Source organism: Dysidea avara, chromosome 1 (genome assembly GCF_963678975.1).
Source record: "Dysidea avara chromosome 1, odDysAvar1.4, whole genome shotgun sequence".
Lineage (NCBI taxonomy): Eukaryota > Metazoa > Porifera > Demospongiae > Dictyoceratida > Dysideidae > Dysidea > Dysidea avara.
The window spans coordinates 28400339-28414593 of NC_089272.1; the positions used below are offsets into that span (position 1 = coordinate 28400339).

A 14255-nucleotide genomic window follows, 5' to 3' on the forward strand; every position below is an offset into this window, starting at 1 on the left:
CTAATAGAACAGTCACCCTAATAAAGCATTCGGCTGCATTTATAATTTACTCAATTATATTACATTGCAAGTTATTCTGTAGGGAATGCAGCTACAAACAAGTCACCCTGTAGTCAGATCAGCCAGAAGAAGGTACCTAATAGAGAGTTCAGCTACAAAGAAACCATCATGTAGAGAGTTCAGCTCAAACAAATTGCCCTGTAGAGAGATCAGCTAGAAGAAGTTACCTTGTAGAGAGTTCAGTTACAAAGAAACAATCATGCAAAGAGTTCAGCTGCAAACAAATCACCCAGTAGAAAGTTCCGCTATGAACAGATCACACTGTAGAAAGATCAGTTACAAACAAGTCACCCTGTAGAGAGTTCAGCTAGAAGAAGTCACATTGTAGAGAGTTCAGCTACAAAGAAACTACCATGTAGAAAGTTCAGCTGCAAACAAATCACCCTGTAGAGAACTCAGCTACAAACAAATACGCCCTGTAGAGAGATCAGCTAGAAGAAGTTACCTTGTAGGGAGTTCAGCTACGAACAGATCACCCTGTAGAGAGTTCAGCTACAAACAAATCACCCTGTAGAGAGTTCAGTTACAAAGAAACCACCATGCAGAGAGTTCAGCTGCAAAAAAATCAATCACTCTGTAGAGAGTTCAGCTAGAAGAAGTCACCTTGTAGAGGGTTCAGCTGCAAATAAATCACCTTGTAGAGAATTCAGCTACAAACAAATCACCCTGTAGAAAGATCAGCTAGAAGAAGTTACCTTGTAGAGAGTTCAGCTACAAAGAAACCACCATGTAGAGAGTTCAGCTGCAAACAAATCACCTGTAGAGAGTTCAGCTAGAAACAAGTCACCCTGTAGAGAGTTCAGCTAGAAGAAGTCACATTGTAGAGAGTTCAACTACAAAGAAACTACCATGTAGAGAGTTCAGCTGCAAATAAACACCCTGTAGAGAACTCAGCTACAAACAAATCGCCTGTAGAAAGATTAGCTAAAAGAAGTTACCTTGTAGGGAGTTCAGCTACAAACAAATCACCCTGTAGAGAGTTCAGCTACAAAGAAATCATCATGTAGAGAGTTCAGCTGCAAACAAATCATCCTGTAGAGAGTTCAGCTAGAAACAAGTCACCCTGTAGAGAGAACAGCTAGAAACAAGTCACCCTGTAGAGAGTTCAGCTAGAAGAAATCACATTGTAGAGAGTTCAGCTACAATGAAACTCCCATGTAGAGAGTTCAGCTGCAAACAAATCACCCTGTCGAGAAGTCAGCTACAAACAAATATGCCCTGTAAAAATATCAGCTAGAAGAAGTTACCTTGTAGAGAGTTCAGCTACAAAGAAACCACCATGTAGAGAGTTCAGCTGCAAACAAATCACCTGTAGAGAGTTCAGCTAGAAACAAGTTACCCTGTAGAGAGTTCAGCTAGAAGAAGTCAGATTGTAGAGAATTCAGCTACAAAGAAACTACCATGCAGAGAGTTCAGCTGCAAACAAATCACCCTGTAGAAAGTTCAGCTTTGAACAGATCACTCTGTAGAGAGATCAGCTAGAAACAAGTCACCCTGTAGAGAGTTCAGCTAGAAGAAGTTACCTTGCAGAGAGTTCAGCTACAAAGAAATCACCATGTAGAGAGTTCAGCTGCAAACAAATCACCCAGTAGAAAGTTCAGCTATGAACAGATCACCCTGTTGAGAGTTCAGTTAGAAACAAGTCATCCTGTAGAGAGATCACCTAGAAGTATCACCTTGTAGAGAGTTCAGCTACAAACAAGTCATCCTGTGGAGAGATCAATGCAGCTAGAAGAAGTTATCTTGTAGAGAATTCAGCTACAAAGAAACCACCATGTAGAGAGTTAAGAAATCACCCAGTAGAAAATTCAGCTATGAACAGATCACCCTGTTGAGAGTTTAGTTAGAAACAAGTCATCCTGTAGAGAGATCGCATAGAAGTATCACCTTGTAGAGAGTTCAGCTACAAACAAATCACCTGTAGAGAGTTCAGCTACAAAGAAATCATCATGTAGAGAGTTCAGCTGCAAACAAATCATCCTGTAGAGAGTTCAGCTATGAAAAGATCACCCTGTAGAGAGTTCAGCTATAAGAAGTCACCTTTTAGAGAGTTCAGCTACAAAGCAACCACCATGTACAGAGTTCAGCTGCAAATAAACCACCCTGTAGAGAATTCAGCTACAAACAAATCTCCCTGTAGAGAGACCAGCTAGAAACAAGTCACCCTGTAGACAGATCAGCTAGAAGAAGTTACCTTGTAGAGAGTTCAGCTGCAAACAAATCGCCCCGTAGAGAATTCAACTACAAACAGATAACCCTGCAGAGAGTTCAGCTAGAGTTAAGTCACCCTGTAGAGAGAATCCTGTAAAGAGTTCATCTACGTACAAGCAGATCACCCTGTAGAGAGTTCAACTACATTTCAAGTCACCCAGTAGAGAGATCAGCTGCAAATTATCCTGTGGGGATTAATTGACATGTAATAAGTATATGCAAGAGTTCATAATATAATGAACTCTTGATATATGCATTATATATATAATTTGTACATTTACTGATAAAATCAGAATGAGTTAAAGTATTTATAAAATCTGCTTCATCTTGTTCTTTTTCCTGTGGTAAAGAAAAAATATATAGGTTAAAAAGCCCCAAAGCTGGCCATACGCCAGCTTTGGGGTATACAAATACAAAAAGAAGTGAAATCTAATCAAAAACAGCCAAGCTGTAAAAAAGGGAGTGCGGCCCTTGAAATGGCTATGGTGAAAAAAGATGTGAAATCCAAGGTGGCAGCCAAGAAATGGCTGTGATGGTAGGTTAATGGTAAAAATTTTAATAATGACAATTCAGGTGAATTTTGTGCCAATTGACGGCACCAAATTCATCTGAATTGTCGTTATTAAATTTTTTACCATTAACCTACCATCACAGCCATTTCTTGGCCGCCACCTTTGATTTCACATCTTTTTCACCATAGCCTTTTCAAGGGCCGCACTCCTTTTTTTACAGCTTGGCTGTTTTTGATTAGATAGAAATTTCAGCTACATACACATTTCCCTATTGAGTATTCAGCTGGAAACAGTCCAATCTGTATAGCTACAGGGTATGGTAACTTAATTTTTATGATCAATCAACATGATTGTAAATAATACTGAATAAATTACGTATTGCTCAAATAACAAATAATTTAAAAATCTTATTCATAATCGTCACACCTGTCATAAAGAAAAAGACAAGGTGAAAAAAATACCCAAAGCTGGCCATAGGATGGCTAATTACAAAAAGAAGTAATATCTGATTAAAAAACAACCAAGTTGTAAAACAAGAGTGGGCCTCCAAAAAGCCAGAGTGAAAAAAAGATGTGAAATCCAAGGCGGTGGCCAAAAAATGGCTGTGATGGTAAGTTAATGGCAAAAATTTTAATAATGACAATTCAGGTGAATTTGTGTTGCCTCCTCCAAGTTTCACTAGAATTTGGTAAAAATTTTAATAATGACAATTCAGGTGAATTAGGTGCCAAATCCTAGTGAAACTTGGAGGAGGCAATACAAATTAACCTGAATTGTTGTTAATAAAATTTTTGCCATTAACCTACCATCACAGCCATTTCTTGGCCACTGCCTTGGTTTTCACATCTTCTGCACCCAGGCATTCTTGGAGGCCCCACCCTTGTTTACAGTTTGGCTGTTTTTTGATCAGATGTTACGTACTTCTTTTTGTAATTATCCATCGTATGGCCAGCTTTGGGTGTTTCTTTTAACTTGTCTTTTTCTTTATGACAGGTGTGACAGTTTTTTTTGATTAGATAGTGTTGACGCATGTATACTGCATCTGTTCACTGCAACATTTAAAATCAAGACTACATCCCAGTATACACTGTATCAGCTAACTTTAGTTGATGAAAAGTACCAAGGCACAACTGTAAATGTGGCAGATGGGTGCATGAATGGTGTATAGAGGAGAAGGTGCTTTACAACAATGGACAACAGAAATTTTGTAGATATTTATTGATTAATTTACTGTGTAAAGCTGTGATGCTCATACAGCTGTATCTCATGCTGTGTATACGTGATTGGCCTGTGGTACTACTGCAGTGGCAGCGTTTTGCAATTATTAGAACTAAGGCATTGGTTGATAATTCAAATTGGCCATTTGTATTGATTGGAGAATACCTACTTTACATGTTGTTGCTTGCTATTCAAAAGTTATACACTGCAATCAGATGAAAAAAGATTACATGATAGAGGTAGAGTTTACGATTCTAACAGTCCAAACCAGGTGTCCTGCATTGAGTTACATGTCAAGGTATGAAACTTGGTTGAAAATTGGTCACGTACGCTATACTTGCTTCCATAATGTAGTGCCTTGTATGTATATAATGGTTACCCACTGCATCCATCTCTATGTAAACTCACACCATACCAAGCTGTGAAAAAAAGTTGGGAACCTCCAAAAAGGCCAGGATGAAAAAAGTTATGAAATCAAAGGTGGCTGCTGAAAAATAGCTGCAGAGATGCTAATGCTGATTGGACAGGGCCACACCCCTTTTCATTGCTTAAATGTTTTGGGTTGTGGTGAGGATATCACTCCTTTTTGTAATTTCAAACCTCAAAACCAGCCAGCCTATGGTTGGCCCTGAGGCTTTCATATTGTTTCTTTACTACATGATCATCAAAGACTGCTATTTTGTGTGAATCTACAGTATGTACTTATTGTAAATTTAAAACTGAATAAAATGATTACCGTGTAACTATTAGGGTGACTTGCTACACAACTGAACATTGTACAGGGTGTTATTTATAGCAGAACTATCTATAACGAGATCTTTACATTCTACATGGTGACTTTTTTGTAGCTGAAATGACTGTAAGCAACTGACAGCAGTGGAGTAGTGGTAAAGGGTTTGGGCAAATAGGTGTGGAGGTCCCTGCTTCGAACAATATGAAGAAAATAAGACTAACTTTGAAGACGCAAGGCGCATACGTATCCTAGTGATAGCTGGATGGATTAGACTCAAATTTGAAATAGGAAGTGCTTTACCCTTCCACAGCAAAACTGGTTAATTTTGGTTCAGGCACTATTGAGCTACAGATACGTGAAAATAGTGTTTTCTTGGTTCCTGTAAAGTACATACTTGTCTGTGACATGTCTACACTAACTGCACTTGGCCACACAACATACTGTCACAAAGGTTTACACTGTTAAAGAAATTACACTGTGCAGTATCTAATCTAATCAGTAATGGATCTCCTTCACAACTACACACAATGAAATTATTTGAGTAGATGAGATTTTCATGTCAAAAGTTCTGTACTTGGTGGGCTACAACCAATCAATAGTTCAAACTGTAAACTATGTTATTTCATTACCTATAGCTATCTGGTTGGAATAATAGTAATCACTATCTAATCCAAAACAGCCAAGCTGTAAAAAAAGAGTGTGGCCCTCAAAAAGGCTATGGTGAAAAAAGATGTGAAATCCAAGGAGGCAGCCAAGAAATGGCTGTGATGGTAGGTTAATGGTAAAAAATTTAGTAACGACAATTCAGGTGAATTTGGTGCCGCTTGGTCTGGGCACAAAATTCACCTGAATTGCCGTTATTAAAATTTTTACCATTAACCTACCATCACAGCCATTTCTTGGCCGCCACCTTGGATTTCACATCTTTTTTCACCATAGCCTTTTTGAGGGCCACACACTTTTTTTACAGCTTGGCTGTTTTGGATTAGATTTCACTTCTTTTTGTATTTATATACCCCGGGATGTTTTTAACCTATCTTTTTTTCTTTACCACAGGAAGAAGAAAAGATGAAGCAGATGTACTTTAAATGTTTCTGATTTTATCAGTAAATGTACAAATTATATATATTTATAGAACTTTGCGTGGGCGAGATCAAAGGAAAAAGTGTACTTTAAATTTCATAAAGTACACTCTCAGCCGGCCAACCGCTTCATCGACCACAAAGAGTGCTTTATTGAACCAATAAAGCACTATTTGCGGTGCAATAAAGCACTCTTTGTGGGCAATAAAGCACTCTTTGTGGGCAATAAAGCACAGTTGCCCACATGCCTTAGTGTAGGCTAATAGCCTACGGGACTCGCGCCAGTACGACTAATCACCCAAGCCGGTGAAGACTGATAGCCTCGCCGCGCTGAGTGATCAATCACCCCAGCCAATACGAGTTCCAGCACTGGATTGCTTTTATAGACATACCTAAATGCTTCGATGATGGGTGGGAGAAGGTAACGTTGCTGTTACGTTTGTTAATGTAAACGGACAAGTCCTGGAGATATCACGGAAATACTTCACCATGTGACTCGCAATAGAATCGATTGTGGGTTGCGAGCAAAACCTGCCAAAAGACGCAATGAATGTCTACGATGCCAAACTATGGTGAAATACGCGTGAGTTACTTTGTTAAACTAGTTTGTGTGCGTTCAGGCTGCTAATAGTTCGTGCAACGCTTGTTAATTACGAGTCCTAGTGTATGGTGAAGCTACACGACTAGAAAGTTCCATAAATCATTTAAAGCATAGCCTTGCTTGTGCTATATGAAAAATAAAGTGCTCGGCCGCACGCCTCGTACTTTATTTTTCATATAGCACTCGCGGCTATGCTTTAACATATACATATATATATATAATACATATATTTATTACAGAACTCGCAATGGTGGTTTCTTTGTAACTGAACACTCTACAAGGTGACTTCTTCTAGCTGCTCTCTCTACAGGGTGAATTGTTTGCAGATGAACGATCTACAAGGTAACTTTTTCTAGCTGATCTCTCTACAGGGTGATTTGTTTGTAGCTGAACTATCTACAAGGTAACTTCTTCTAGTTGATCTTTCTACAGGGTGATTTGTTTGTAGCTGAACTATCTACAAGGTAATTTCTTCTAGCTGACCTCTCTACAGGGTGCTTTGTTTGTAGCTGAATTCTGTACAAGTGATTTGTTTGCAGCTGAGCTCTTTACAGAATGGTTTCTTTGTAGCTGAACTCTCTACAAGGTAACTTCTTCTAGCTGAACTCTCTACATGGTGGTTTGTTAGTAGCTGAACTCTCTACAAGGTGACTTCTTCTAGCTGATCTTTCTACAGGATGATTCGTTTGTAGCTGAACTATCTACAAGGTAACATCTTCTAGCTGATCCCTCTACAGGGTGATTTGTTTGTAGCTGAACTATCTACAAGATAACTTCTTCTAGCTGATCTCTCTACAGGGTGATTTGTTTGTAGCTGAATTCTGTATAGTTGATTTGTTTGCAGCTGAACTCTTTACAAAATGGTTTCTTTGCATCTCTACAAGGTAACTTCTTCTAGCTGATGTCTCTACAGGGTTACTAGTTTGTAGCTGAATTCACTACATGGTGGTTTCTTTGTAACTGAACTCTCTACAAGGTAACTTCTTCTAGCTGATCTTTCTACAGGGTGATTTGTTTGTAGTTGAATTCTGTACAGGTGATTTGTTTGCAGCTGAGCTCTTTACAGAATGGTTTCTTTGTAGCTGAACTCTCTACAAGGTAACTTCTTCTAGCTGATGTCTCTACTAGGTCACTAGTTTATAGCTGAACTCTATACATGGTGGTTTCTTTGTAACTGAACTCTCTACTAGGTGACTTCTTCTAGCTGATCTTTCTACAGGTTGATTTGTTTGTAGCTGAACTATCTACATGATGATTTCTTTGTAGCTGAACTCTCTACAAGGTAACTTCTTCTAGCTGATCTTTCTACAGGGTGATTTGTTGGTAGCTGAACTCTCTAAAAGTAAACTTCTTCTAGCTGATCTCTCTACAGGGAGATTTGTTTGCAGCTGAACTCTCTACAGGTTGTTTGTTTGCAGCTGAACTCTCTACATGATGGTTTCTTTGTAGCTGAACTCTCTACAAGGTAACTTCTTCTAGCTGATCTCTCTACAGGGCGATTTGTTTGTAGCTGAACTCTCTACATGATGGTTTCTTTGTAGCTGAACTCTCTGCAAGGTAACTTCTTCTAGCTGATCTCTATACAGGTTACTTGTTCTAGCTGATCTCTTGAATTTTCTTCAGTGTGCCTGCTCAATTAGGATGATTGCTCTATTAGAGTATCTCGATCTCACACTTGCTACACCAAGTTGGATTTCGTGTTATAACTCCGTGGCTTTATGCCTGATTCTTCTACACCATTGAAGAGCCTTTCTAAGATGATTACTCCATCTATACAGCGATTTTCAAAGCATTACCCCTAGTGGTTTATCTGGTAGGCGTGACAAGCAGCCGTTTTTTATTAGCTAATCTCGATTTCATAATTGTTACACACTGTTGGTTTTTTCGTTGTATCTTCCTGGTTTTTAGCTCGATTTCTTTCAAACCACAAAAGGTTTGAGGTTTAATAGTTAATCTATTCACCCACCGATTTTCAGCTTCTTCCCATACGCGGTTTACCCTGTAGGCGTGACAACATATTGGTGTTATTTTTCGTGAATAATTGCTCATAACTCTTTGCCTGTTTATCTCATTCCAGCCAATTTTGGTACCGAGATGTGCCTTTATACCCCCCTTCTCTGTGCCAAATGTCAAGGCAATCAGATAAGGCGTTCGCATTTTATAGCAGTTTTTGTAAGTGTGTGAAAAGAGGAAGAAAAATAAGAAGAAAAAAAAACAAAGAAACTAAGCCAATTTTTGAAGTCGCATGTCTCGGGAACGCCTGAAGCGATTTCACTCAAATTTTGAATGTGGAGTACCGAAGTTGGAGGGAGTGTCCACAGCAAAAATTGTCTTGTTTCATCAAGGCAGCACAGAGCTACGGAGGTGTGAAAATTGCGTTTTCGTTCTTCCTGTCAATATACTCACGGGTGTTGCGCGCCAACTTCTTGGGCCGCACGACACACTACCGTGTGTCTTGATACACACTTTGTAATATATCATCCATTATGTACATTACAGATGATTCATTCATTTATAGGAATACAATATAATGTAATAACTAGACTGCACTGCCATTGATGCACCCTGGATCTGCAAAGTCAGTAGCTCATCACACATTAAATGATTTTATAATATTTGTAGGCACACAACGTACATGTGCTCAAATTGTGATATATGCATTAACTGTATAAGCACAGGAAGGGTGTTTATTTGCATTGTCTAATATGGTCGTGGTAAGTAAATATGTACACAGCTTCATTTACCTTTCTTCTTGCAAACACAAAACCAGTACAACACAACAATGTTGATGATCACTGTAACAACTGCAATTATTCCTCCAACAACTCCACCAATAATACCTCCAACGCCTCCACCTCCACCTCCACCACTACTGCTAGCTACAAAGTTGTATGAAAGATAGAAGCACACATTACAGTGTACAGTGCATGTGTGCATACATATATATACGTATATATATATATATATATATATATATATATATATATATGCATGTGCATAATGAAGACTGTTAATATACATTGTAAGTGATAGCATCAAGTGTATTAATATTATCAATTAACCCTTAAAGCTACATAAAACTTTATAAAACACATACACCGTATCCGCATAAGCCACTATAGTGATATCTCTAGTCATGCAGAAAGTGTTTTCATTGATCTACAAGTTGATATGGTCCACTGTGGCTCTGTTCAAGCATCATTGCCCCCTCAAGACTGATCGCCTTGTTGTCATGCTCGTAAACAAAGCTTTCGAGTGAACTGATGGCAGTTCTTGCTGAGTGAGGACAGATTTTCAACTACAACCAGATTAAGAAGGCTGTGAAACACATGGAGAAACAGTACTAATACTTTATGGTTGATATCTGTAAGTATATAAAACACTTCTGTTGTACGAAAACATTGGTTGGTTGAACATTATGCATTTCCATGCATTTTTAATATTGCCACTATAGTAGCTTGTGTGCCTTTAAGGGTTAACAAATTACACACAATTTATTTTGCAAATATTTAAATATTAAACATGCACTTGTAGCATCACGAGTGCATAGAACACTGAATTACATACATTTGTATTATTTTTGTGCTATTCATACATGTATAATTGTTGTACTGTTATGTTTGTTACATTTTTTGGAATAAAGTTGATTTTTTAGATTTGGAAATTTTACATATGCCTTAGTGCACCGTACTTCCTCTTACAATAGTATATACATAAGCACTTCAAATAATTTTATGGTATCTGCCTGTCTGCCTTTTTGTGTGTTGTGATTGTTCAATTAAAATACTGTGATAACTTTTCTAACTGTTGTTTTCATCTGACTGTTGTATGCTACTTAATATTGTGTGTATACATAAAGTGCAGGTTTTTCTTTTGGCTTTCATCTTTGCACAACTATTAGGATGTCTGGTTCATAAAGAATCTCAACTGTTTGCAATGACACAAGAAGTTGTTACAGTTAAACATACAATAGGTACTTATGTACATATGTAAATAGGGTTCGGGGCAAAATTTTTAAAACTCTCTAATAGAACGCACGCCAAAGCAGCCTTCCGGGGGCTTTGGATGTGTTTCAAAAACCTTCCAGACCTTCCATTGGTGTTGTAAAGACTGATCTGGAAGTATAAAATACAAGGGAAGTGGTTTTGGGAGTTTTTAAAAATTTCCAAAATCACCCCAAATCTCCATCTTCTTCTTTTTCTTCTTCTTCTTCTTCTTCTTCTTATTATTATTATTATTCTTATTTCGTGCGTCTACAGCTCACAGGAAGTAGATATCAGCACTAAAAATGTATGGCGTATATTAAAATCATTCCTAGCCCGGTCTGTGTGGTATTAAAATCTTTGCTTTCTAAGGTGATTGTGAGATATAGAGCAAGAGTCATGGCATTGAGACGCCATCACTTGTGAAGCCATAAAAGCAAAAGTAGAGCAGTTTTAAAAAATGCCATTTGAAGCAATGCACGGGACTAAAATACATCAAGATGCATTAAACTAAACATTAAACATAAATGCTGCACACTGAAATTTGTTTCTGAACGTTTTAGAGTTCTTCAGCTTGCGTCAGTGAAGGGGTGTGTGGCCAATAGCCTGTCACTGAAACCGCATTCCGGGAACTTTCCTAAGGGCTGCTACATCCGTTTATCAGTCAAGAATTGATGTAAAAAGCCTTGTAAGCTATCAGAAATAGCGTAACCCTTTGAATCGAAAAGGATGTGTGTCCCCTTTGTACGCGATCAAAATTTAAGGACAGCTCTGAGGCTTTGGGAAAAAAATTTGCGTAAGAAAACAGTATAACTATAGCCTTCCAGTATATGTAAATGATTATATAAAATTATAATTTAATGAACTTAGTACTTATTTCTGTGAAATTATAGTACATGTGCTATTCTAATGTTTGCAATTAAAACTCTTAATTAAAAAAATTGTACTGTTTGTTTTGAAATTTGATGAACTTAATCATTAAATCTGTCAAATGTCAATAAGCACCTCAAAAGCCAGTGATGTGGAGTCTATGCAATTGGTTGCTATTTAACATTTAATTTGTTGAGACTGGTGAGTGTGAATTTGTCAAATTTTATTTACACCTGGTGTATGGTAAATTTGATTTGCTGTTTTCAGTGTGTGTATGTACAAATCCATGCAGCAGTACTATATTACTGCATGGAGTGCACACCGTGTTGTCCATGTGCATGGATATGAAAAAATTTCAGAAACTAGGGGGGCAAAAAATTTGTAAATTTAACCCTTAAACTGTACACTTAATAAATACGCATGCTGTGCATAAAACACTGCAACTTCCAAAGCGTCCATCCTACGGCTATGCAATTTATATCATTCTACTCGTGATGTAGCAAGGATCAAAATGATACTTAGGGTTTTACCTCTTTATAAAATGGTCGATAACTCAATGGTAGTTGATCTTATCGCTTTGCAACAACTTTCATTCAACTCTTTGTGAAATTCTGCATCACGCCATATATCACTCACGTGAGTAAACCCACAATCGAAATTAAACACGTGGCAAGAATTTAGAAACACGGAGACGTGACTCATCGCTGTTCACCGCTTCATAACAAGTAAGCCACTGTAGTTACAGTGTTCATTTAACCTTCTCCAAGTAGCCCAGTAAACACACTTTTAATCTATGTGTATTTGTAGGCTGTAATAATTAAGTTACCCCACCTAGTGTCACCATGCATGCCCATATTGTGTAAACACGTATTTCTGAAAAGTTTTCTGCGGGTTTAAGGGTTAAACAAGTAGAATAAGAATCAAAGTTGTGATTCTGAAAAAAAACTGCATAAACAAGAAGTAATAGGGATGGTGATTCACAATACTGCTTAATACATCAATACAAGCCAATTAAGTAGCTTGAATTGTGTACATTGAATTTAAGATTCCTATTTTGGCTTTTTATTTGAACAGTCGAAATAGGAATCTTAAATTCAATGTACACAAATCAAGCTGCTTGGCTTGTATTGATGTATTGTGAATCACCATCCTTGTTTACACAGTGTTGTTTAGAATCACAATTTCTATCCCTATTCTACTTGTTTAAATTTACAATTTTTTGCCCCCCTAGTGTACATGTATTATTGCATTACTGTGAGGCATGGTGTGTTACACATGTACTGCTAGAATGTTGTTCATCACAAAGCTACTATAAATACTATGCATTCTTTGTCCATGAAAGTCACTTAAAAGTGATCAACAGTGAATAATAATGCATTTCATACAGAGATGAATCCAAGATTTACACAATGTCTTACTGTATGCGCACTGTGTATATCTAGAATTACTATAAAATCTGTTTACTTTACATTACCTACAGGTGTTGCTGTTGCCAATGGTGTTTTAGTTATCATAGAACTCGTAGATGGTGTAGTAGTCATCACTGATGATGAAGATGATGATGATGATGGTGATGATGATGATGGTGATGATGATGATGATGATGATGATGATGATGACGATGATGATATAGAGGGTCCAACCAATAGAGTCACATTAGTAGTAACAATGAGAATATCACTAACTGTACCAGATCCACAAATATTCCCAGCAGTTACAGTCACATTATAAGTTGTGTTAGGAGATAATTGTGTTATAGTACGTGATGTCAGTGATGTTGTAGATTCTCTGACACTACCACCATCATCCCTCCAGTTTACAATATAATAATCAGCATCATCCACCTCATCCCATTGCACAACAAATGATGTACTAGTAATGTCATTTAATCTGATGTTCATTGGCGTACCAGGTGGACTTGTGGTATCTAAATATACAACATATAAACAAATAGTGATATATCCTGCAGGGTCAAAACAAGTGTAAATTATGGTTCATGTTTACGCATTTAAGCTTACTACAAGTATTTCAAGTATGAGTTGAACAGCCAAGCTGTAAAATAAGTTTGCATGAGCGGATTCTGGAATTTTTATGATTGGTTAGCATGTGAAGCATGCTATATCTACCATTGGTGAGCTGGCAGGTCCCTACAAAGTATAAAGTCTGAAGTTAAATCTTGCACAAAAAAAAAATTCTCAGCACTGTTAAGAATTTATTGACATATAGACTGGAGTAATTGGCAAATGAAAGTTACACATTAAAATTTGAAATAAAACAACAAGCATTTTGGGAGGTGTGAGGGCATGCCTCAGGAAACTTATAAACATTTCTGTGATAGCATTAATAGCTACACTAATTTTATTGTGCTTTATACAGGGGCACATCCAAGATTTTTCCAAGGTGACATTTTCAGATTTCATAGTGAGTTATAGGTGCAGGGGTCACAGCCCCCAGCCACTGACAGATATTAAAATGGTTCGAATTTTACAATATCCATATGGATTTATTACCTAAATATGGCAATTATGGTATATATGGTTGGTTATTCAATACATATCCAACTGATATAAAAACTCAAGTTTAACCTTAAAATTTCCATTTTAAACATGGTAGTTTTGACTAATATATCTGATTACTCAATTAGAGTATCTCAATCTTCATAAAGCATACGCATATACCATTGATCTGAGGAATCCATGCAAATCTCCCAGCTGTTTAACTGCAAGTCAAAATTTCAGAAGGAATTTCCGGAACCCCAGGAAACCCATTAAGTACAACCCTGGGTATAGGTACATGTATAAAGTAAATAGCTACTTATAATTTTTAAGATATAAAATATGACTATATTATTAGGGTGGTTGACTACTCTATTAGAGCTTCTCAATAAGAGAATACCCCTAATTTGCCCAACTAGGGCTAAATATTAGACGCACTGTTACAATCTATTAACTTGATGAAAAAATTCCAAATTAGCTTGCTAGTCAC

The 14255-nt window shown here is 37.3% G+C and overlaps 1 protein-coding gene across 1 annotated transcript in view; it reads right to left on the reverse strand.

Moving 5' to 3' along the window:
• Nucleotides 1–14255, reverse strand: part of LOC136260734 (uncharacterized) — a 122473-nt gene that overhangs the window by 14722 nt on the left and 93496 nt on the right. Inside the window, exons 4-5 of the mRNA XM_066054583.1 lie at nucleotides 12745–13197; nucleotides 9162–9296 (exon numbers count right to left, since the gene is read on the reverse strand). Coding sequence (XP_065910655.1) covers nucleotides 9162–9296; nucleotides 12745–13197 — 588 coding nt within the window. The remainder of the gene's footprint in view (nucleotides 1–9161; nucleotides 9297–12744; nucleotides 13198–14255) is intronic.